This window comes from Mustela erminea, chromosome 21 (assembly GCF_009829155.1).
Source record: "Mustela erminea isolate mMusErm1 chromosome 21, mMusErm1.Pri, whole genome shotgun sequence".
In the NCBI taxonomy this organism is placed as follows: Eukaryota; Metazoa; Chordata; class Mammalia; order Carnivora; family Mustelidae; genus Mustela; species Mustela erminea.
In genome coordinates, this window is record NC_045634.1 from 14,709,355 (window position 1) to 14,732,458 (window position 23,104).

The 23,104-nt window shown below is 39.6% G+C and overlaps 1 protein-coding gene across 14 annotated transcripts in view; it reads right to left on the reverse strand.

The window, feature by feature from the left end:
• Nucleotides 1–23,104, reverse strand: part of TRIML2 (tripartite motif family like 2) — a 61,419-nt gene that overhangs the window by 37,218 nt on the left and 1,097 nt on the right. For 10 of the 14 annotated variants that reach the window (XR_004282174.1, XR_004282175.1, XR_004282173.1 and 7 more), the window contains exons 3-10: nt 23,000–23,058; nt 13,525–13,641; nt 8,504–8,884; nt 8,143–8,238; nt 5,701–5,892; nt 4,250–4,390; nt 2,197–2,219; nt 1,876–1,976 (exon numbers count right to left, since the gene is read on the reverse strand). Coding sequence is in view for 9 of the 14 variants with exons in the window: in XM_032328899.1 (XP_032184790.1) it covers nt 1,876–1,976; nt 2,197–2,219; nt 4,250–4,390; nt 5,701–5,892; nt 8,143–8,238; nt 8,504–8,692 (742 nt within the window). In the remaining 5 variants the exon portion in view is untranslated. Of the gene's footprint in view, nt 1–1,875; nt 1,977–2,196; nt 2,220–4,249; nt 4,391–5,700; nt 5,893–8,142; nt 8,239–8,503; nt 9,003–13,524; nt 13,659–18,911; nt 19,066–22,999; nt 23,059–23,104 lie in introns of all 14 variants that reach the window. The other 4 variants (XM_032328895.1, XM_032328893.1, XM_032328894.1 and 1 more) reach the window with 4 other exon arrangements.

The window sequence follows — 23,104 nt, forward strand, 5'->3', positions numbered from 1 at the left end:
TGACTGATGAATGGATAAACTGGTATATATATACACACACACAGACACACACACAATGGAATACTATTCAGCCATACAAAAGAATGAAATCTTGCCATTTTAAACAACGCGGTTGGAAATACATCATGTTGAATGAAATAAGCCAGTCAGAGAAAGACAAATAACCACATAATTCCACTCATACGTAGAATTTAAGAAACAAACAAAGAAAAAAGAGACAAACAAACAAAAAAAAGACTGTTAATTACACAGAACAAACTGATGGCTTCCGGAAGGTGGGTGGTGGGGGATGGGTGAAACAGGTGAAAGGGATTAAGAGTACACTTATGATAAGCACTGAGTAATGAACAGAACTGCTGAATCACTATACTGTACACCTGAAACTAACATAACACTGCCTGATGACAATATGAGGATTAAAACAATAAAAAAGAAAATATAAATCACAGAGTGAGAGAAATATTTGCAAAACATCTGACAAAGGACTGGTAATCGGAATAATACATAAAGAAATCACAGCACTAAATAATACACAATTTTAAAAAATAGTGAAAAGTGTATCTATATATAGATATACTTCAAAGAGATACAATCAAGTGCAAATAAACACATGAAAATATGCTCAAAATCACTAGTTATTTCAGAAACACAAATTAAATTTAAAGTGAAATACAACTACGTACCTACTAGGTCTGCTTTATTTATTTTTTTAAGTAAGTTACTTTTTAAAATATAATTTTCTTTTAAGTTTTTTGTTTGTTCTTTTTTTTAACTTGAAAGAGAGAAAACATGAGCAGGGGGAGAGGGAGAAGGATAAGAAGACTCCCCCCTGATGAGGGAGTCTGATGTGGGGCTCAATCCCAAGACTCTGGAGATCATGGCCCAAGTCTAAGACAGATGCTTAATCCAATGAGCCACTCAGGGATCCCAGGTCTGCCTTAAATAAGTAAAAAAAATGACAATACAAAATGCTAGTGAGGATGTGGAGTAACTGAATCTCATACATCACCAGCGGGAATGCAAAATGACACAGTAAGTTTGGAAAACAAATTTTACAATCCCTTTCCTAGATACACAATGAAGAGAAATGAAGTCAAGGCCACGTAAAACTCTGTAAGCAAGTATTTATAGAATAGATTTGACACAACTCAAATGGCCTTGGAATTGCAAGAGAATAAATGGTGGTATCTTCATAAAATGGAGTATCCCACAACAACAAAGAGGAATAAACTACTGATACACAACAAACCTGGATGTGCCTCAAATGCTTTACACTAAGTGGAAAAAGCCAGACACAAAAGGCCACACACTGTATGGATCCACTGACGGGACATTCCAGAAAAGGCAGAACTATGGGGTAGGAGATAATAAATCTTTCATTATACTTCTTGACATTTTTTCTTTCTTTTTTTAAAGACTTATTTATTTGAGACACAAAAAGAGAAAGAGAAAGTAGGAGCCTGAGGGGACAAAGGGTGAGGGAGGAAGAGAATCTCAAGCAGAGCTCATACTCAGGACCCTGAGATCATGACCTGAGTCAAAATCAAAATGCTTATCTGACTGAGCCATCCAGGCACCCCAACATTTTTTCCCTAGAAGTTTAAATTTTTTTTTTTTTTTTTCCTATCAGACTCTGCTTGCAATCCTGTTTCAGGCTTGGAAAAGTGGGAAAAGATATGCTAAAGAGAGCCTTTCAACATAAGATCATAAAATAATTTTCTGGATAGTTATTCAATGTATAGAGTGTATTAAACTCTCCAGTCATTTTAAATCCTTAAGCTCTCCGGAATTGACTTTTATTTATGGTAGGATGTTCACTTGATTCTCAGATATAAAAATCAAGTGCCCTGTTATCACGGATGTCTGTCAACTTACTTTGGAGAGTGTTGAGCATCCTGCTCATTCCTGTTACTTGGCACAGACTCAGGTCTGTGATATGGGCGGGCTCCAGACACTCAAGCAGTATTGATTCGCTCCTATTAAAGAAAGGACAATCTCAGCTATCTGTGCAGACCCAAGGCCCCCACCAATCAGAGAATGGATGTCATTACATGACCTCATGATCCTTACTTATCCCAGAATCTCTACTCTCCTGTGCTCATGTTTCAGACCCTGGATCCCTACTCTCATGTGCTCACGTTTCAGACCCTGGATCCCACCCCAATGCTTCCATTCCTTTCCAAAATGAAAACTTACCTTTCCACAGAATATTTCGCATTCTACAGGGTGAAAAAGAGATAAGGTTACTATCTGAGCCACACTTCTGGTATTTGAGCCATGCCTCTTCTGAGCTGTGCCCCTGAAAATTATGTTCTAATGATGAAACTTGATTTGTATGTAATTTCCCCAGCTTTGTGGTGCTAAATCTCAGAGATCAGATTTTAACACTGATTAGTAAAAGTCAGAAAAATGCTTGAAATTATTGTTACATTCCCAAGGGAAATGTTCCTGTTTTTGTCTTCTTAGTTTTATTACAGTTGGGTACTGTATAGTTATTTTATATGGAATCTGGAACCTGCTCAATCAGATGATGTCTTGGCAAGATTTATATTTATTCTGGGTATCTTTTTTTCTTTTATTAAGTAAATTTAACATGTAACAGTAAGTTTAAGGTGTATAATGTGTTATTTTGATACCCTTGTATAATGTAATGATTGCCAATATAGCAATATTTATGACATCATACAATTATATGACTGTATTGTTTTACATATTCATTATATCATGCATTAGATCTCTATGGTTTATTATTATTCATTACAAGTTTGTACCTTGAAACACCATCACTTTTATCAATGCCCCTCCACCCCTACCCCACTTCCCCAATAACCAACATTTTACTTGTTTTTTTAAACACATTTAAATTTCTTTAGATTCCACATATAAGTGACATCATGCAATAGTTGTCTTTCTCCCTTATCTTGTTTAAAGGCATCATGTGCTCAAGGTCTATCCATGTTGTCCAGATGGAAGGATATTTTCCTTTCTCCTGATATTCCATTATATAAATGTACTACATTACATAAATGCAATATAATCCCATTATATAAAGGTACTACATTTTTTTCATTCATTCATCTGTTAATGGGCATTTGGGTTATTTCTAAACATGGGAGTGTGTGTGTCCCTTGGAAATCCCGTTTTCATTATCCTCTAAGTATATGCCCAGAAGTGGAATTGCTGGATCATAAAGTAAATCAATTTTTAAAATTTAAAAAACCTCCATATTGTTTTCCCTCCCTTTTTGCCACATCTTCACCAGCACACATCTTCTCTTACTGATGATAGCCGTTCTAACAGCTGAGAGGATCTACCTAACAGCTGTGGGTTTGATTTGCATTTCTCAAAGGCCATATTTTCCATACCTTACCTCAGCTATCTTATCCTGAACAGTCACCACTCGAACTCTGCCCATTTACTTTCTTTTCATACACTGCCTAACAAGAGTTGAGTAGGTGAACGAACATGCTAATAAACTGAGGACAGTGGATGGAGCTAGGTCAGAAGCTGAGCTTAACGGAGTCACCCCTACCTTACCCGTTCTGAAGTAGGTTTGGCCCTAGAATAGAACCTAATAGTTTAAGTGTAGGGGCTTCCCAAATAAGAGCACCCGCTTTGCAAACATAAGCCTGGTGGCAGAAGGATATGGATAGAGTCTTAAAAAGACAATAATTTACTTGTTGAAAGGTAACGCATGGTACAAGGTTTAAAATATGCAGTATTATACAAATAAATCTCACCCTTGTTTTTCCAAGGTTACCGCTCAATGTTTGTGTTCTTTGTGTGTATTTTGCCAAAGGCAGTCTGTGAATGTTAATGAGCATATGTCTATACATAGATACATATCCACTAAAACCAACAAAAGGCAGTTCTACATGTTTTCACTTTAACTAAATGTCCTGAAAATAACTTTTACCACTATGGAATTGTTTCACTTTTTTTTTTCTGGTTGCAGAATATTCTACTCTATTGATGTCATAGTTTGACTAATCAATTATTTACCCTACGGAGGGACCTCTCAATTCAAACTAATTATTGATAGCTTCAAGGTGAGAATTTGCATCATGAAGTAGCTTTCACTAGGCCAGGATTTTAGACAACTCATAATGTTTCTGGTGACTGAAAAATAGCCTATACCACCCTCATGCATGTTTGAAAACCATCGAATATTCTACAACTGACCCCTAGTGAGTACTGTCCACCTCTCCCTTCTCAAATACTGGAATGACGATCATTTCTGGAATCTTACCTGGAGGAACGCTAAGTTGTACTCCCCACACTTCTTCTCTAGCTCTGCAATGATCCTTTGGAGGCTGCAGATATGTTCCGAAAGCCTGACTTCACTCTCCTTCAGCTTATTCATGTTCTCTTTCCCCAAATCGCTCAGTCTCTGCAGAAGCATCTCCTTATTACTATTTAACAAGTGGTTAACTTCTTTTATTCACTAATTTAACCATCCCTTAAACCCAATTCACTGACTGCCATTTCAGAAATACATATAATTAGATAAGGCCCAATACCCCTTTGTGTTAAGGAAGACATCTCAATTGAAACTTGATTCTTTGACACGATGTATTTATACTGAGGTGGAAGGTGTGCATGTAGTCCACTTATTCAGAAAACAACCCGACCGTAAAACCAATCATATTATTTTGCTATTTTGTTCAGAAAGTTTCCATTTCTTTCATTAAGATTTGATTCTAATAATTTAATCAATTAATAAGAAATAAACAAGCCACTGATTTTTTTAATCCTTGCAAAGATGCTGTTTTTTTTTCCTTAACACAAATGATGCATATTATACCCTACTGCTGATGTCACAGGTTTTTTTTTTTTTTTTTTTAAAGATTATTTATTTATTTATTTGACAGACAGAGATCTTAAGTAGGCAGAGAGGCAGGCAGAGAGAGAGAAGGAAGCAGGCTCCCCGCGGAGCAGAGAGCCCAATGCGGGACTTGATCCCAGGACCCTGAGATCATGACCTGAGCCGAAGGCAGAGGCTTTAACCCACTGAGCCATGCAGGCACCCCACGGCTTTTTTTCTTAAAAAATAATATGTTCTTGGAGAGCATTCCTTATCTGTACACATAAAGCTGTGTTATCTTTTCTAAATGCTGAAGAGCATCCCACTGTAAGTATATAATACAACTTATTTTGAAAGTCCTTTATTGATGGATATAGGTTGTATTTAATCTCCTGCTATCATAAACATTACAGTGTTAATAATAATGCCTAATAGTTACTGACTGCATAATATGTACAAACACTGTTTAAAGAACTTTATGTAGATTATCACACTCAATCCTCACAGTAGTATTATAAAGTAGGGGCATTATCCCCATTTTAACAGTGAAGGAAACGGAGTCACAGGTTGAACAATGTGTACAGGTTAAATTAGCCACTTACAGATTAGTAAATAGCAGAAGCCAGATAGGAACCTCATCAATCTGCCTTCAAAGACTACCTGTAAACCATGGCTTTATACTGGAATATTTACAGCATTCCCTATTCTTTTATCTTTTTATAGGCATGTAAGTATATTATAAGAGAATGATCAGAAACAGAACTGCTGGGTGAATATATTCTTTTAATACGTTCATGGTTGTCACTGGATGTCTCATTTTTAGAATTGGCATAATGCTCGGCTCTCCCTTCTCTCAGTTCCCAAACAGTGTGAGCATGCAGTTTTCCACCTCTCACCTGTAGCGTTTCCTGGGATTTCTCCTTCAGCTCTGTGGCGAACTCCATCAGTTGATTCAGACCTTCTTCCCTCATGTTGGGGTTGGACACACCCCCTTGAAGCCTCTGGAAATTCGTCTTCTCTTCAACCATCAACTGGAACCTCATCCTATATTCAGACTCAATCATGTCTTTAAAATCCTGTTCTTCTCCCTTCAAGACAGATAAAGGTATGACAGACTTCAAGTTAAACACCACGATATATTTATGGTCAGTTTCCAGACCTAACTCTGATATAAAGACAAGAAAATTTGAAGTACAGGGAAAGAAAGAAAAGGCATAAATACAAAGGACAAAGGAAGTTTTGAGCCAAGATCAACTAACACATCACCATAATCTTTAAACGTGAAATGCAGGTAAAAAAAAATGTTAATTGACTTAGAAAACTGAGAAATCTAAGATCAACATGACAAAGAGATGAGGAAAACTGAAGGGTGGGGCAAATGGCTTTTGCGGAAGCTTTGGATAGGGACAATGAGGAAACAGGAATGAAAGGGTGACTCCCAAGGTTTTTAGAGAAAGCAACTGGAACAGAAAAAGGGAAACAAGAAAGAGAAAGATCAAGGTGGGGACTGTATCAGCAGCTCAGGTTTTGACATCCTGATTCTAAATAATCACTCAGACATCCAAAGAGTGATGCTCAGGAGGAAGATGAACATGAAAGTCTATCACCTGGAAGACTGAGCTAGAGATGTACAATTGGGAGTAGACAGCTTAATTATATTTCATCTCATGAGACTTCATGGAATTGAGATTTATCCAGAATCTGACCACTGCTCATGACCTTAACAGTCCCCCGGGGGGTGTCCCCACCTCTGTTCTCACCTTCCTACAGTCTAGTCTTAACCTCAGCAGCCAGAGTGCTTCTGTGAAAACTGAAATTCAATCAAGCTACCCCTGTTCAAACCTTTCCACGTTTCCCTATTTCATTCAAAGTCAGCAGCCCTGTATGATTTGGCCCCCTCATCTTCTGACCTCACCTACCAGCTTCCACTGCCTTCCCAACCCCAAATGAGTACATACCAGATTCTTCCCAAGACTGGGTAACTCAATTCCTCAACAGCTTGTTTTTTCAAACGCCACTTTCTGAACAAGGTCACTTTATTTCAAAATACACCCCATTATGCTTTCCTTTTTTTTTTTTTAAAGACTGCAGAGCATTTACCACTTAACATTCATTTTACTTGCTTTGTTCACCTTCCTTCAGTTGCAGAAGGGCTGATGTCCGCCCCCACCCTTGCTGCTAAATCCCCAGCACCTAGTATAGTCTCTGCCAAAAGCGGGGCCCCAATATCTGTTGAATGTATGGTGTTTAAGGCTGAAAAAATGGGGATCAGTTGAAAAATTCTTGGAGAGCCAGTCAATTCTCCTCCTCTACCATCCTCAAGTGGCCATTTATTCTCTTTAAAAACTGAAAGGAAGGGGCACCTGGGTGGCTCAGTGGGTTAAGCCGCTGCCTTCGGCTCAGGTCGTGATCTCAGGGTCCTGGGATCGAGTCCCGCATCGGGCTCTCTGCTCAGCAGGGAGCCTGCTTCCCTTCCTCTCTCTCTGCCTGCCTCTCCATCTGCTTGTGATTTCTCTCTGTCAAATAAATAAATAAAATCTTTAAAAAAAAAAAAAAAAACTGAAAGGAAGAAGACCCAGAATCTGGGATACTTGGCACAGAACACAGTTAAATACGAAGAAAAGATGTGAAATCAGAAGTGAAATGTGGGCATAACAGAGGACAAGCCCTCATTTCAGACGTAATTCTCAAACTGCCTTTTTATTTATTTATTTTTTTGTTTTAAGATTTTATTTATTTATTTGACAGACAGAGATCACAAGTAGGCAGAGAAGCAGGCAGAGAGGAGGAAATAGGCTCCCTGCTGAGCAGAGAGCCCACAAGGGGCTCAATGCCAGGACCCTGGGACCATGACCTGAGGCGAAGGCAGAGGCTTTAACCCACTGAGCCACCCAGGCGCCCCTCAAACTGCCTTTTTAAATCGTTTCAGGATTTATATGGCTACCAACAGTAGAGGAGATACTCATTCTCCCCTGGCTTGGTATAAACTGTGTTATCAATCTTCTTTGCCTGTCAATAAGGCTCGCAAATGATGTTTCACAAATTTAAGAGTTAATCTGTACCTCTCTTATCATATACAAAGTTCAGGATCTTTTTAAATGCTCAAAAGATGGTTGCATTTTCTGTTCTGTGAAAACTCCTTCAATCATTTTTCCATTGAATTTCTAGCCTTTTGCTTATTGACTTTTAAGAACCCTTTATTCGTAAAGAAATTAACACTTTTCATACCTATGGATTTCAAATATTTTTCCCGCTTTGTTATTTATCTTCTGACTTTATGCTTTTTGCGATCCAACATTATAGGTAATTGCCTGCTCAGGCTGGAGATAAGCACTGACCTGAATCATCACCATTCTTTCTTGCTCATCAGCCAATATGCTTTTAGCTACTTCAAGTTTCTCCTTCAATGTGTTCAATATCTCCTGGAATAACTCCTGCAGAGAAACAGATCACAGGATTCTAGCTCAAGTAATTGCTTTACAACAGTTAGCTTATTAATCGGAGACTATGGAAAAGGCCAATAGCCCCATGTTGGCTTAGTCTCGAAGTTTGTCTAAACAGGGTACTTATCTAGTACTCTTTGATAAGCAGAGCCTGAGGGAATGGTCTTGGGAGGTCAGGGAATCTGTCCTCCAAATAAGTTAGTAAGAGGAGGCAGCCAATAGTGCCTGAGTGTTCTGGGATCTGCAGGAGGCTCACCCTGTAGCGGCCAGCAGCCTCTTGGACTCCGAACACCACGTGACTCTCGTGCCCCTCGGGGTGGAAGCACTGGCCACAAAGCAGCATTTGGTCATCATCACAGAACAGCCGCAGTGGCTGTTGGTGTTCCCCACAGTAGGCATCTTCTGGGATTTGTTGCTGTAACTGGGAGCGGAGCTTCTCGGACATCCCTGCAGGTGTCCTGGGCAACGGCTCCTCCCGCGGAAAATTCCCCCGCGCTCCGAACCGAAGAGAGTCACGGTGAATCGGGGCACTCACACCTGCCGACCTCACGCTCCTTGTGCAACCCACGACCAAGCCTCAGAGCAGGTCCGCGCCTTCGGGGCGCCTCAAACCAGCAGGTCTTCCTCCGCCACAGGCCTGGGGGAGAAGACCCCAGGAGTTACACCAAGTCCTCAGATTGGAGGGGCTCTCGGGTTTTCTGAGGATTTACAGCTATTGGCTGAGAATTAGTTATACATGTTCTCACATCGTTGTCCTGTAAGGTGTTTTTAAAAAAAAAAAAGGGCAGCAAAAGGTAAAAGAAAAGGTACTTATGGAAAAGCAAGGCGCATTAATAAGCATTGGAGAACATCCGGGACTAGAGGCAAAAGCCTGGCTTTAGGCATTTAAGGAAGCGCTCCCTCTCCCAGGAACTGCGCAAACCGTAATGTGCTGGCTGCTTCCAGCGCCTCCTTAAGAGGGAGCGGCACGTGGGTGCCAACTTTAAGGGGGCTCCCATTTTCAGGCTCTTCTAAGTCCGCATGCGCCTGAGAGCGAGGCACCTCAGGTGTCATGTGCAAAGCCCAACGCATGTGTCGCCTGAGAGCTGGCCAATAAAGACACCGGTTAAGAAAATATAAAGGCAACCCCCAAAATAACAACTTTACAAAAATACTAAAGGTATTTTTTTTGAATTCAGGAAACAGAACAAGGCGTTATCTCCAGCATCCCCATTTCCAGACAATTCTGATTCCCTCGAGCAACAATTCTATGTCTTTTCTAGAAACATTTTATTATTTCAAAAGGGGTTAACCACTGAATTTGGGAAACTTTTCCCCAATGAGTAATTGCCTTGCCTTAATTCCTTTCTAACTCCATCTCCAGCCATTGTTATGGTGGGCACACCATAGTACAAAGTACTGTTTTCTTTAAAAAAAAAAAATTCCTCTAGGGACGCCTGGGTGGCTCAGTTGGTTGAGCAGCTGCCTTCGGCTCAGGTCATGATCCCAGCGTCCTGGGATCGAGTCCCACGTCGGGCTCCTTGCTCAGCAGGGAGCCTGCTTCTCCCTCTGCCTCTGCCTGCCATTCTGTCTGCCTGTGCTCGCTCTCTTCCCCTCTCTCTCTCTGATAAATAAATAAAATCTTAAAAAAGAAATTCCTCTATCCTATTTACATTTGTTCCCATTTCATCTCATTAACCACCTCTTTGGACAATGTCCCTTGAAACAAATCAACCTGACAGACCTAAAAACCCCCTAATCTGTGGATTTACTACCTTCTCCCCTACCCGCCCCCCATGCTCTCACTACCACTGAAACCTGGTGATTAACTAGACCTCCTGCCCTTTCATTATGTTTAAGATCTGCAAAACATTTTTATAATTCCGAAGTTGATTAACTGTATATATGAGATAACTTCGTTATTTGTTAGGATAAATATAAATAAAGCAGCCGTTTTCAAAGTGTGGTTCTCAAGACTTGATTTGCCTTTTTACCATGTTGACATGTGCACATCACAGATAAAACTGTTGCCATCTTTCCATTAATAAAGGAAGTAGCACCAACTGTTGTCATGTATTGTTTTTCTTTTTTGCTTTTTGAAATTTTTTTTTTATTTCAGAGAGCGAGCCAGCACACAATCATGAGTTGGGGGGAGGGGCAGATGGAGAAGCAGACTCCCCGCTGAGCAGGAAGCAATACAACGCATTGATCCCACAACCCAGGATCCTTACCTAAGCGGCAGATGCTTAGCTGACTGAGCCACGAAGGCACCCCTGTACTGTATTTTTCAATTTCGACATAGTTGCATACTTCCAGTTAATTTTTTTTTTTACGTGAGTATTCTTAATTTCTTAATTCAACTTTTGAGTACAGGATTTAATTACTATTCTGGGTGACAAAATGAAAATTATGTATAAAGCACTTATGCTGCATATAGGAATACAGTGGTTGTTTCAAGAAAAACACTTTCTATAACTAAGTTACAAGCTATACTAGCCACACTTTTTCACAGCACATTTTTTTGTTGAAAGAAGAAATGAGACAAATGTGGTTATTCAGATGTAGCAAATTGGAAGATATTTTCTCAAACACTAACAGAGTGACCCTGTCATTTCAAGGAAACCAACTGAGTGTCTTAGTTGTCAATGATAAAGTTCTGGCTTTGGAAAACTTGTATCCACTATTGTAAGCCTGACAGCTCCTCAAGACTTTGACAGCTTCTTTTCTGACAAAATTGGTGGTGATATTAACAAATGTGACTTGGATATTGTATACTGAAATACATCAACATGTGGAAAGTCTGAAAACTCAGTGAACCAATATTTTCTGAAATACTGATATTATGAGATTATGCAAGGGTAAAATGTGGATGCAAAGTGTAAGACAGATCAATATTTTAATGTAACAGAAAACATTACTGGTGATTTCAGGAAGAAAAGTCACAATTATCTGAAAAAAATCTACTAGAATGTGCTCTCCTGTTCCAACAATGTACTTGTATGAGGACAGATGTTCTTTATACATTTCAAGTAAAATAGCACTGTAATAGATGGAATGCTGGAGCAGATGTAATAGGTACTAGCTATTGAATGAACCAGAAATTAAAGAGATTTGCAAAATTGTAAAACCATGCCCCTCTTTCCTGTAACTGCTCAGAGGATTCCTCATAAAAATGTTAGGTTTACTTTTAGTAAGCTGACACTTTTTTTAAAACTAAGTTTTTTTTAAAAAAAAACTAAGTTTTCACTTGTAATACAGGGACTACAGATAGGACACACAAAATGCTTTTTGGGCTCTTCATCAGTAATTTGAGTGCAGAGTAGTCGTGAGGCCGAAGTTCAGAGAAGGCATATTCCTTAGAAATGGGACTCCTGGTAAAAATATACCTGTAATTTTGGTACATTTTGCTGGATTCCAATCATAAGGTTGTACAATTTTGCATTCCAAGCAACATGAGAAAGGGTGTCAAATTTTTTGCCCACTTGGTAGGTGAGAAAAGGTATCTTTATATATTTTCAGTTTACACTTTATAGGAGATTTATTTATTTTAGAGAGAGAGTGTGCATGAGTGAGCAGCAGGGGGAAGGGGCAGAGGAAGGAGAGAGAATGTCAAGCCGACTACGTGCTTCCAACATGGGGCTTGATCTCCATGCGCACCTGAGGTCTTGACCTGAGACACAATCAAGTGTTGTCTGCTTAACTGCCCATCCCACCCAGGAGCCCCTACATTTTATTTTCATATGCTAAAGGGCTATTTCATTTATTTTTCTGTGAACTATGTTTTAGACTCTTACCCGTTTTCTTTTACTTGATTTTTGTGGTCGTCTTTCCTTCATTTTAAGAGCTATTTATACAGTGAAAGAGCATACCCTTGTTAATACACAAATTCCAAATATTTTCTCTCTCCTTGCCATCCATTTTATATTTGCTCCAATTTCTGTTTTGCTGCTTGGATTCTTGAACCTCCTTGTAGTTTCCTTTGTTTTGCTTCCCTGAACATGGCCCAGACCACTCAACTGAAAAGACTGATCAGTTGCCAACTGAACACATTCACAATCCAGCAACTATTCCTGGCTTTATCTTACTTGATTTCTCAGCAGCAGTTAACAAAGTTGACCAAGACCATCCCCTTGGAATGTTTTCTTTCTTTTGCTATCAAGATCATAGATCTGATATCCCTCCTACTTTACTGGTCTGCTTCTCAGCAATCTTTTTTGAGCTCACATTCTCTAGAGCCTCTAAGTTTTGGGGTGCTTCATGGATCAATTCTAATCCCTTATTCTAGTTTCAGTGTCTCCCCAAATAATTATATATCCAAAAACTTAAGTACCACTATCCAATTTAATCTTCTACCTCCATACAATACTCCCAACTCATTTGCAATTGAAGGTCTAATAAGCACCCCAAATTAGCAATTCTAAAACACTATCCAGGATTTCAATGCCTTCCTTCCCCCAGCTCATTCTAAAATTCATTCATTTACAACATCTCAACTAGTTTATGTTCAGCCCTCTCCCTACTCACACCTCCAAATCCTCAGTTTGACCAGAGTACTATTTTAAACCTAAATCAAGGTTTCTAACAACCTTCCAGTACACTTAGGATATAATCCAAATGGCTAACCAAGTTCTCCGTGGTCTTCCTGCCTGCATATAATCTCACCTCTAGTCTCATCTCTAGCTTTACTGAACCATTGTCCATTCCAGTTATTATGATAAATCCATCTGTGCTCTTCAACTTGGCAATGATTTTCTCTCATATTTTTGTAATTCTAGTTCCTTTTTTCTTACCTTCAGTTCTCAGTTCAAATGTCCCTTTTGGAAATACTCTCCCACCATTCACTCCTCTCATTTTCTTTGTATCTAATATAAAGTATGAACGAATAGATTTGTTGGCCACTCTCGATCCACAAGAAACTAGAGTTTCTCGGATGTATCTGCACCTGACATACAAGATGCTCAATAAATATTTTTTTTAAAGAAATGTTTTAAATCAGCACAAAGTTAAAAGGAAATAAGAGGACAGTGAAAAGAGAGATTAGTTATTTTTACAGAAAACAAGAGAAAGGAAAGTTGGAGAATAGTGTGTCTTCCTAGAATGTTGAGTATGTGCTAAACTTACCAACACTTACTTCATTTTTCTTAATTTCATTTTTTTTCTCTGACTTGGCTTTCTCATTTTTTTATATGGTTACATTCCATAATATACATTAAATCTTCCATAAACATTAAGATCAAGTCTAGATATTTAAAGAAAACCATGACTATGGAAACGGAAACGGTTTCAGAGAAAGCTCACCTTTGTAAACCTGGTATTTCCCTTCAGGGAAAAAGCCAAAGAGAAGAGCCGTCACCGAAGGGCCTTTATCTGTTCAGCTGCTCCCTGGTCTTCCACTCCCATCCTCAGGTGGCAAACCTGTGACGTTTCAAATTCTATCCGTAGAATAAATCTAGGATAGTGGTTATCAAACTTCAGCAAGCATTAGAATCATTTAAGTTTATGGAATCAGCCTTCTGGGCTCCACCCCCCTCGGATTTGAAAGAGCTGGGTGGAGCTCTTTTTATATTTTAATGAGCTTCTAAAAGGTGCAGTATAGCCAGTGATCTTGGTTTAATCTCTTAGGGTGGGTCACTATTTTGTTCTATCTCCAAGGTTTTAAACAATGCCTACTACAAAGTACCCCCTTAATTTTTTGTGTGTAATTTATTAATTAAATTTTTAACTATATATATATACTATATATAACTATATATAGTATATATAATAAATATATGTTCTTTTAAATTAATTAGTTCATTCATTCATTCATTCATTCACAGGAAGAAATCCTTCTACAAGCCCTTACCCCAGAATCTCACTGTGTTTTCTCCTTAGCCATACCATTTTTTTTTTAATTCGAAGTTTTAATTAATTCCTGGACTGGTAAAAATAATTCCATGAATTCTGTAAACCACTGCATAAATGCTGTAGTGTAAAAAAACAAACAAGTGTTAACTTGAAGCAATTCACTACAAGGAAATGATGATGCATTATAAATACTACCTTCTGGATTAAGAAATTTCTGTTCCAGTAACATTATCATCGAAATACTCAGAACACACATAGATTTACGCTTCCATAAATTAATCCACATGAAGCAACCACACTGAGTAGAGGTGTCCGGCGACCCCAGTTACACAAACAGCAGGGGCTAGAACCTGAACACTAAACGTGAACACTGGAGGCCAGAGGCAGCAGAAACGCGGTGGGACTGAACGCAGCACCCCCCTTCCCCAGCCCCCTCGCGCCCAGTGCTGAGGCCGCCCACCTATGGGACTGCGAGGTCCTGAGATGCAGGGCTCTTGAGGCCCTTGGGGTGGGGAAGGCTCCCTCAGAACTAGGCCATACAACTTAATCTTAAATCATCAGAGAATAATACCTGAGTTCACTGTTAGGTTTTCAACGTTCACTGAAGTGATCATGGCATTAGTTGTGGGTAGAAAAATCAAGAGTAGAAATAACAGCTTGAGGAATGTGTCACAGATGGGAAGTCCGGAGATAATCCCATAGTTCATCCTTGGCCTCAGTGTAGAGAAAACACGCACAACTTCCCAAGTTTCACAATTCTGCCTCTGAACATTTTTCACTACATCCGTCAATCCCCTGCTAATCAAACTAGTGATTTTTTTTTTTTAACTGCAAGCAAGACAATGAGAAATTCCACACTTGCTATCTATGTAATCTGATTTTCCAGAACCTGGCTCCACCCCATGGAATTTTAAGTACATCTTTTTCCTTTATCTCAACACTTACTGCTCTGCTAAACCCAGATCCCCCAGGCCCCTTCAGAGAGACCGCGCTCATTTTTGCTTGCCCCTTTCTTCCTCAGCTGGAACAGTCTCCTTTTCTACTCATATTTTTTTCTACCCAATCCTCTTTTCCTAAGCCTTGATGCCCCCAACTTTTGAAGATTTTATCAGTTACTCTGTCATTTATTCTCATGATCCAAGCTTCATAGTTAATAAGATTTCATTTTGACAAGGAACTCTTCATAATCGTCACATCAAAAGATAAAACATCAAGCAAAATTCTCCTGTCTACTACAGTAGTCTCTTAAAGCCTATCTTAGATTTTAAGCAACTAGTAAGTTACCAATTCTAGAAGATTAAATATTTTAACTTAAAATAATTCTAGTAGTTGTGTTACATAGTGTTCTAAGAAACTTTCCTGTTTATATATCACACAGTCCTGTGAGACAGGTGGTATCAGAATACATTTTACAGCTGATAAATCTGATGATTTAGAGGTTAAGTAATTGACCCAAAGTACTCAGTAACAGAAGATTACAGATCTAGGTTTTGAGTCACAAGATTGTGATGCCAAATTTCAGGATACTTCATTACCTTTGTTAAGCATTATTCAGGCACATTGCCTGTTACAAGAGAATATGCTTCAGGTTTGCATTACAGTTTATCACAAGATTCTTTAATAGGCCAAGAGCAACATTATAAAGAGCACAGATCACTTAAAGTGTTAACTTTTTACATAGGCATGCCCTTGATTAAAATTTTTTTTTCTGGGCGCCTGGGTGGCTCAGTGGGTTAAGGCCTCTCTGCCTTCGGCTCTGGTCATTATCCCAGGGTCTTGGGATCAAGCCCCGCATTGGGATCTCTGCTCAGCGGGGAGCCTGCTTCCTCCTCTCTGCCTGCTTCTCTGTCTACTTGTGATCTCCGTCTGTCAAATAAATAAAATCTTAAAAAAAATAAATTTTTTTTCTACGTTGTCAGAGAACAAAATGATTGGGTCATGGTCCTTGTAGCTTATTTCATGCTTAGTCCTATCACATTTGTTAGCCATGGGTCCCCTCACCACAGATCCCAAGGTATCATATGCTCAGCTTCTGAGGAGGACAAATATGGCTGGTGCCAAACAAGATATTAAGTTGTTACTTCTGGGCTCATTCTGCTGCATTAGAGCGCCCTCATCCCATTTCAGAAAGTAGTGGAGATGTGGCTCTTGGTCAGCCACCTTGTGTTTATTCTTCAGGAAGGGCTAGCTGTTCTCTGGTTTCTTTTCCAAGGTGGTTCTACCAGCAGCAATGGCTTAGCACTCATTGGCCTGCTCCCCACAACTCCCAAGAGGTCCAGAAGTTCATGTCCAGCTATTTCCTTGAGGCATTATTTAAGAATAAACATTATGATAGGACTGTTGCCTTTCCCTTGCGGATCAGGGCTTATCTAAACCCAACCTATCAGGTTTTTTTTTTTTTTTTTTTACTCTTTCAAAGGAAGCTAATGCTTCTAGGTAAGAGGAAGAGGTCACCTTTACCTCATCTAGTCCAACATTGGTATCAGTCCTCTCTTTTAACCAGAGAATCTTCAACAAAGCAGAGGGGCTCACTGTAGCTGGGGTCAGTTAGGACCCTGAGCAAATGAAGGTCAGGTTTTTGCCCAAGATCACACACTGAGAAGACTTTCATGTCTAACTGATGAAGTTAGCCTAAAGTGGATTTTGGTTCTAGCTCTGCCAGCTAACTGCCATGACCTTCAGCAAACAACATTGAACATCATCTGCAAAATGAGAATCATTATGACCATCTTTTGTTTACATGGGAGCATTACGAGAAGTTGTATGAAACACAGGAGCAAGGGGGTAACGAGAAATTTCTCTCTGCAGTAATATCTTTCCTTCCTGAGTCAAGAGCATTGCCTTCCTGAAAAGGGAGTGTGCAACTGAGGTGGCAGAGAAGGTGCAGAGGAGTTACCGGGAAATGAGAAATAGAGCATTTTTATGCCCCTTTAAGAGTAGTAACTAATTTATACTGAAGCACATACTGTTTTTATTAATTAGATGTTTATCCTAGAATTTCAAGATCACTGGTCTCTATCATGTCCCTACTTAGGAAGGAAATACTTTTCAATCATTATCTCCATCACCAAGATATTAAAATGTGCTTGCGCACGATCACTTTAAGTGATGCATCTTTATCCCTTCACAGAAAACAAGGACTCAAAAAGTCTGCTGCACACCTTGAAGTCATCTGAGCAACTAGGACATCTTGCAGGACCTGAAAATACACTTGTGTTAAAAGATTAACATCAAATGTATAAAGATTGCTCCAATTACTGGCTAGGAGCAAAAGCCAACCTTATAGACTTGACCAGAACTGGTTGCAATGTGAATGTAATAGCAGGAGCTCTAGCAGCTCTCTTGGATCAAATATTCTATGGGGGGAAAGCTATACATATTAAGAGAAATAAAAAGAGAAGTCTAGGTCCTTAGATATACAGTGCCTTTCCAGATAGTAGATTGAGTAAAAGAACTTCTCTTCTCTTATTTAACCTGCCATTCGTTTTTTACTGGTACTCTTCTATCTTGTTTAACCTGCCATTAGTTTTTTACTCCTTTAGTGCCCATGGTTCTTGGTTATGCTGCTTTGAAGAACCAAGAGGTAAACCTGATGAAGAGTGGTGAGAAACAAAGCAAAGTTTATTGAGTGATAACGAAGTTTATGGAGCCACAATTCAAACCTGCTGAAGAGGAAAGGGACTGTAGAGGGTTGCCACAAAGTTTCTAAGTCTAGGGGTTGTTATGGGCTCTTGGGGCTGTTTTAATCTGATTAACCCTCCAAGAGCCTGTCATCCAATCAGGTTTTTGTCATCTATCTATCATAGGGGAAAGGGTGGAAGGCTCCTTCCCGGGTGTTGTAAAATCCTTTCAAAGGTGGCTTCCTCTTGGGGGTGGAGTGGTCCTTTGTCCCAGCCTGTCAGCCTCCCACTATCCTTCATCAATACCTGAGGGTTCCTTTAATAACACTGCTTGTCCCAGAGTTAGCTCTGAAAGACCCAACACAAATGGCTTGTTGTGGGACTAACAGTGATCATTCTGGTTATCTTTGTTTTCTTTTAGAGGAAGTGCTGGGGGATAGGAGATGAAACTAAGGAGAGAAGGTAGAACCTAGGAAGGAAAGACCTCTATAGAGAACTGTAAGAAATAAGACCTAAGAACTATAAGAAATTATATGTGCAATGTGCCATTTATGCCAGCATTTTGGGGGCTAGTATGAAGAATTATTTTCCTCTGGTATGAAAGACTGTATCTTACAGTTATCTCGAGGGGTGTGATACAGGACTTTAATATTTGTCCTTGCCTGGGTAGGATGCTAGGAAGGAGTTCAGGCAAGGTAAAGTGATGAAGAACTCAAGACTGTGGTGGTTTTTTTTAAAAGATTTTATTTATTCATTTGACAGACAGAGATCACAAGTTGGCAGAGAGGCAGGCAGAGAGAGAGGAGGAAGCAGGCTCCCTGCTGAGCAGAGAGCCCAATGCGGGGCTCGATTCTGGGACCCTGGGATCATGACCTGAGCCAAAGGCAGAGGCTTTAACCCACTGAGCTACCCAGGCGCCCCCTATCTGTGCTTTCTAAACCACTTGCTTTTAAGAACAAAAAAAGACAGAATATATTGGAAAGCCCCAAACTCAAACGATTTCTCTCAAAACTGGCAGTCCCTAGCAAAAGAGGGTAGGAAAAGAAAACAGTATTTATATTTAGGCTCTGTGTGTCAGGTACAGTTCCATTTGATCTTAGTCCTATGTGGATAAGCCTTGGTCTTTACTGATTGCTCCAAACTTGGAGACGTAGTAAAATGATAGAACTGTCTATGTTCTTGCTAAGTTAGCTCAATTTCACCATTGCTGAACCTCACCTGAAAATCCTCATCTGTTCTAACTATCTTTGTGGTCAAGACTCAAAAACACCTTGGAAAAGTTAATAATCTTAAAATGGTGTCTGTGAACAAGGATGGAGTTACTGTGCTTCCTTTTTCCCTTCTCTCACTGGACTCCCTCGATAAATCCTGCCTGAAACAAAATACAAAATGGACACTGGTAGGCAGGCCCCCAAAAGGGCCTGAATTAGTCAAGTAAGCCCCTAAAGAGGGCTGGGCTCTTGGTGGAAAGAAAGATTCTACAGGAGGGATGTGGGGCTTAGGTGATGGGTGGGGCACACCGGGCCCTGATCAAGGAATGGCCTCTAGGAACTGGGAGCCATCCTCACCTGGTAAGAAAATGGGTCCTCAGTCCTGTTACAGCAAAGAACTGAATTCTGCCTACAATCTAAATGCATTTGGAACAACATCTTAAACTTTAGTGGGGAGCACATCCCTGCCAACACCATAATTTCAGCCTGGTGAGATCCTGAGCAGAGAACCCAGCCATGACATGCCGGATTTCTGACCTACAGAATAATGAGCTTATAAGTGAAGGTTTTCATACTGCTTAATTTGTGGTAATTTGTTACACAGCAGTATAAGACTGGTACAAACACTGGTGAACTGCCACTTGGTGCCCAAGAAGAGAAATAGGGTTAGAAATGGATTTTCCAGGCAACTTCTGCAGCTTATGTTGGATATGGAGAACACATTAAGAATTCTGTTTTAACAAGATTTTGTTAGATCACAATGAGAGCCTCAAATGTGAGCCTGAGATAGCTTTGACACAGCCTTGAACTTGGAAAAAGAATTTCTGAGTTGGGACTTTTTTTTTTCATGACCAGTATAATTTATACTTCCTATAGAGGGGGAAGACACTTCCTTCTCCCTAAATCAAAAGGTTGGACATAATTTCTTATTTTTTAAGGACTTGCCCTACTTTACCTATTTACCTGAGTTACCTGAATGTCTTAACATGTTCAGTAAAATGAGTGAATTGCTGTTGGTTTCAGCTTTCTGACCAGATTCTGTAGAACTCTCTTATAGAGAAGTCTCCTATAGATATAAAGAATCTTATAACTTTTTGCAACAGCTTTAACTTCTCACCCATTTATAAAAAGGTTTGTTGTTAGATTGTCAGTGAACTGTGAAATTCCATCCCGGTTGAAGTTAGTGGCATGTTTCAGTCTTAAAACTAGTAACAAGTACCTATTCTTAGCTATAGTTGTCTAGTTTAAGAAGTAAAATCCTTCAAAGGGAGTCTTACAAAGAAATGTAACATACAGATGAAAGTTAAACTTCTCATCCAGCCATTTTTAAAAATCTCACTAATTGTTACAACTCAATGGTATAAAAACACATTTTCTTACCTTCGTAGGTTAATTTGTCTAGCCTGTATGTCAGTTTATTGAATCATTACCACAATTAAAAAATAATGACTCTGAGTACCTTCTCCTGGCAAGGTTTTTTTTTTTTTTTTGGTTTGTTTGTTTGTTTTTAAAGATTTTATTTATTTATTTATTTGACAGACAGAGATCACAAGTAGCCAGAGAGGCAGGCAGAGAGAGAAGAGGAAGCAGGCTCCCTGCTGAGCTGAGAGCCCAATGCGGGGCTCGATCCCGAGACCCTGGGATCATGACCTGAGCCCAAGGCAGAGACTGTAACCCACTGAGCCACCCAGGTGCCTCCTGTGGCAAAGTTAATCTGAGACACACAGTTCATGAAGCACTCATATTAAAAGCCTTTCTTCCAATGTGTCATGCACAAGAGTTTAAAAAAACACTGACACAAGGAAATTGCAATCTAATGCAAAAGATAGACAATTAAAAAAATAATAATAAACTGCAACACAAAGACCATGAAGGAGAGGTACAAAGGAATAGAAGGCTTCTAGAGGAGAAGAGGAATTTGGTTACCTAAGGAGGTCTGGAGATACTGCCTCAAGGAAGCTGACGCTAAGAAGGTAGGAAATAGGGGAGAGCTAGGAAAGCCAGGATTCCCTGTATCCTGCTCAGGTAGCTTTTATTCATCTCTTGGACTCATTTTTAAGGTGCTTCTTGTTGGGCAAACAGTCAAGCAAAAGCTTGATATCTTCTTTAAAGTGATTGGTGGTTTGAAGGGAAAGCTATTATTAAATACAGAACAAACACATTCTTTGTTTTTTCCCCCTATCATCTAGATGTGTTTGGTCTCCACCTTCCAAAACCTTTTATTAGACTTTCACATGGTGTTGCCTATGGGTTTTCCACACACGGGCTTTCCTATAGAACACAAGCTGGGGGCAAAATGTGCCTCCAAGGAATTTAGACTGTTTGGTCTTAAAAACACCAAATTTGCAAACTCAAGAATGTCTACGTTTTAGTTGAGTCTTGTTATATAATTCTAGCAAACTTTACCACACAAAAGGCCTTGTGTTTGGTTCCATTTGTAGGGCTAAACCATTTCAGGTAGTCGGGCTGTAGTTATTGATTGAATCTAATCAGTATCTTTGACTACTTCAGAGGTTTGACTTAAAACCTCCCTAGGCATGACATTCTTGTGATAACTTAAGCTTACAGAAATAATGAACCTGAAGTCGGTAAATATTACAGTTCTTTGCATACATTTAGATCTCTAAGATCTACTTAGAACCCAAATCTAATGATTCAGTTGTAGGTTGTAATTGGAATTACATCGCTATTACGCCAAGCCACATTGTCCTGCATATTAGGAAGAACACGGAGTAGATTTCACATGTTCAGTACAAAAATCTTAAGAATCTTGTTATAGTTCTTACTTCAGTTAAAAAGGTGCTAATGCACTAGGGAATATTTAGCTTCTTCATTAAGTGAAGCTACGCTGGACTGGGAACTTCAGTTGGGTATGAGTGTGGAGGCTACAGATAGCCAGAGGGTTCCATCAGGGTCACTTAGGAACCAAAGATCACACCATAACTGATAAATCCCGTCCTAGGTGCATTTTTATTTATTTTTAGCAGTTCCTTTGCAGCCTGCTTCAAGTGGCAAAATAGATATATACACAGGCATACTTACCGGGATCTTGTTAGAGGCCCTGGCAGCACTCTCAAGTTTACCATGTTAGTGACCTGATAGCCCCTCCAGCTTTCTACTCCTAAGCCTAAGATACACCTTCCTGCTCTTAACAAGCACCTATCATTTGATAGATTTTTATATGACTGTCTTCCTGGACTCTTTAAGTGTCCTTTTCATTTAAATCCAGCTTGATCTTGAGGGGAATGCTCTGTTTTCTATATATAGGCATTTGTTATGTAACATATTTTCCTAAACACACACACACATACATACACAACCCCTCACTCCACCAAATCATACACTAATAGTGCTTTTATAAGTGTTGGAACAGGACACTCAATCCCAGTGCAACTTGAACCAGATGCTTATAAAAACATTAACAGTCTTCAAAAAAAAAAAAAAAAAAAGTCATGGAGTAGATTAAAATACATGATGAACAACAACAAAAAAATCTCAACAGTTTTTTCATGAAGTAAAATTATCTGACAGGTTTTGGGAAGGGTTGAGGCTGAAGGAGGTGGGGAGGCAAGGACAAAATGCACACAGGAACAACCCAGTAAGCATCTCCAAGTTAGTATCTGGTTAAACCGAGGCAGGGAGTGTATGAAGTCAATGGCCATCATGTCAGTGGACAGGTTACCACAGTAGTGATTCCAGCATTTGTCTATGTCCAGGTACTTAACCTTCAGCGGATTTTACTTGGAGCAAAACTGCAATATGCTGTTTAAACCAATGTGATTTTCTGCAACAACTCTTTTATTTTGCATTGTAGAGCATGGAATTTCTAGCCCCATGGTCAATTTCTAGACCTACTCTAATTTCAAGGATGTCTGATAGGTAGTTGGACTTGGAATTTCACCTGTCATCAATGATCATGGCATCAAGGTCAGCCTTTAGTACCGTTCAGGTCCTCGCACTGGAGTTAACTGGTGTTTGGATGCTCTGGTAAAGGCAGAACTATAGCCTAAAGACGGAGCTGCAGCCTTGGGCTCACTGAAGACTCCTCCTTGATTATGTGCGCATTCTGATTCAGCAGAGTCTAGGTACACTTACCTGCTCATTTCTCTCTTCCAAGGGACATGCTCTCTTATTAGGGTATCTCGGACCTCATTCTGAAAAGAAAATTTCACTCTTCACTCCTCTCAGAGGTTGCTATGC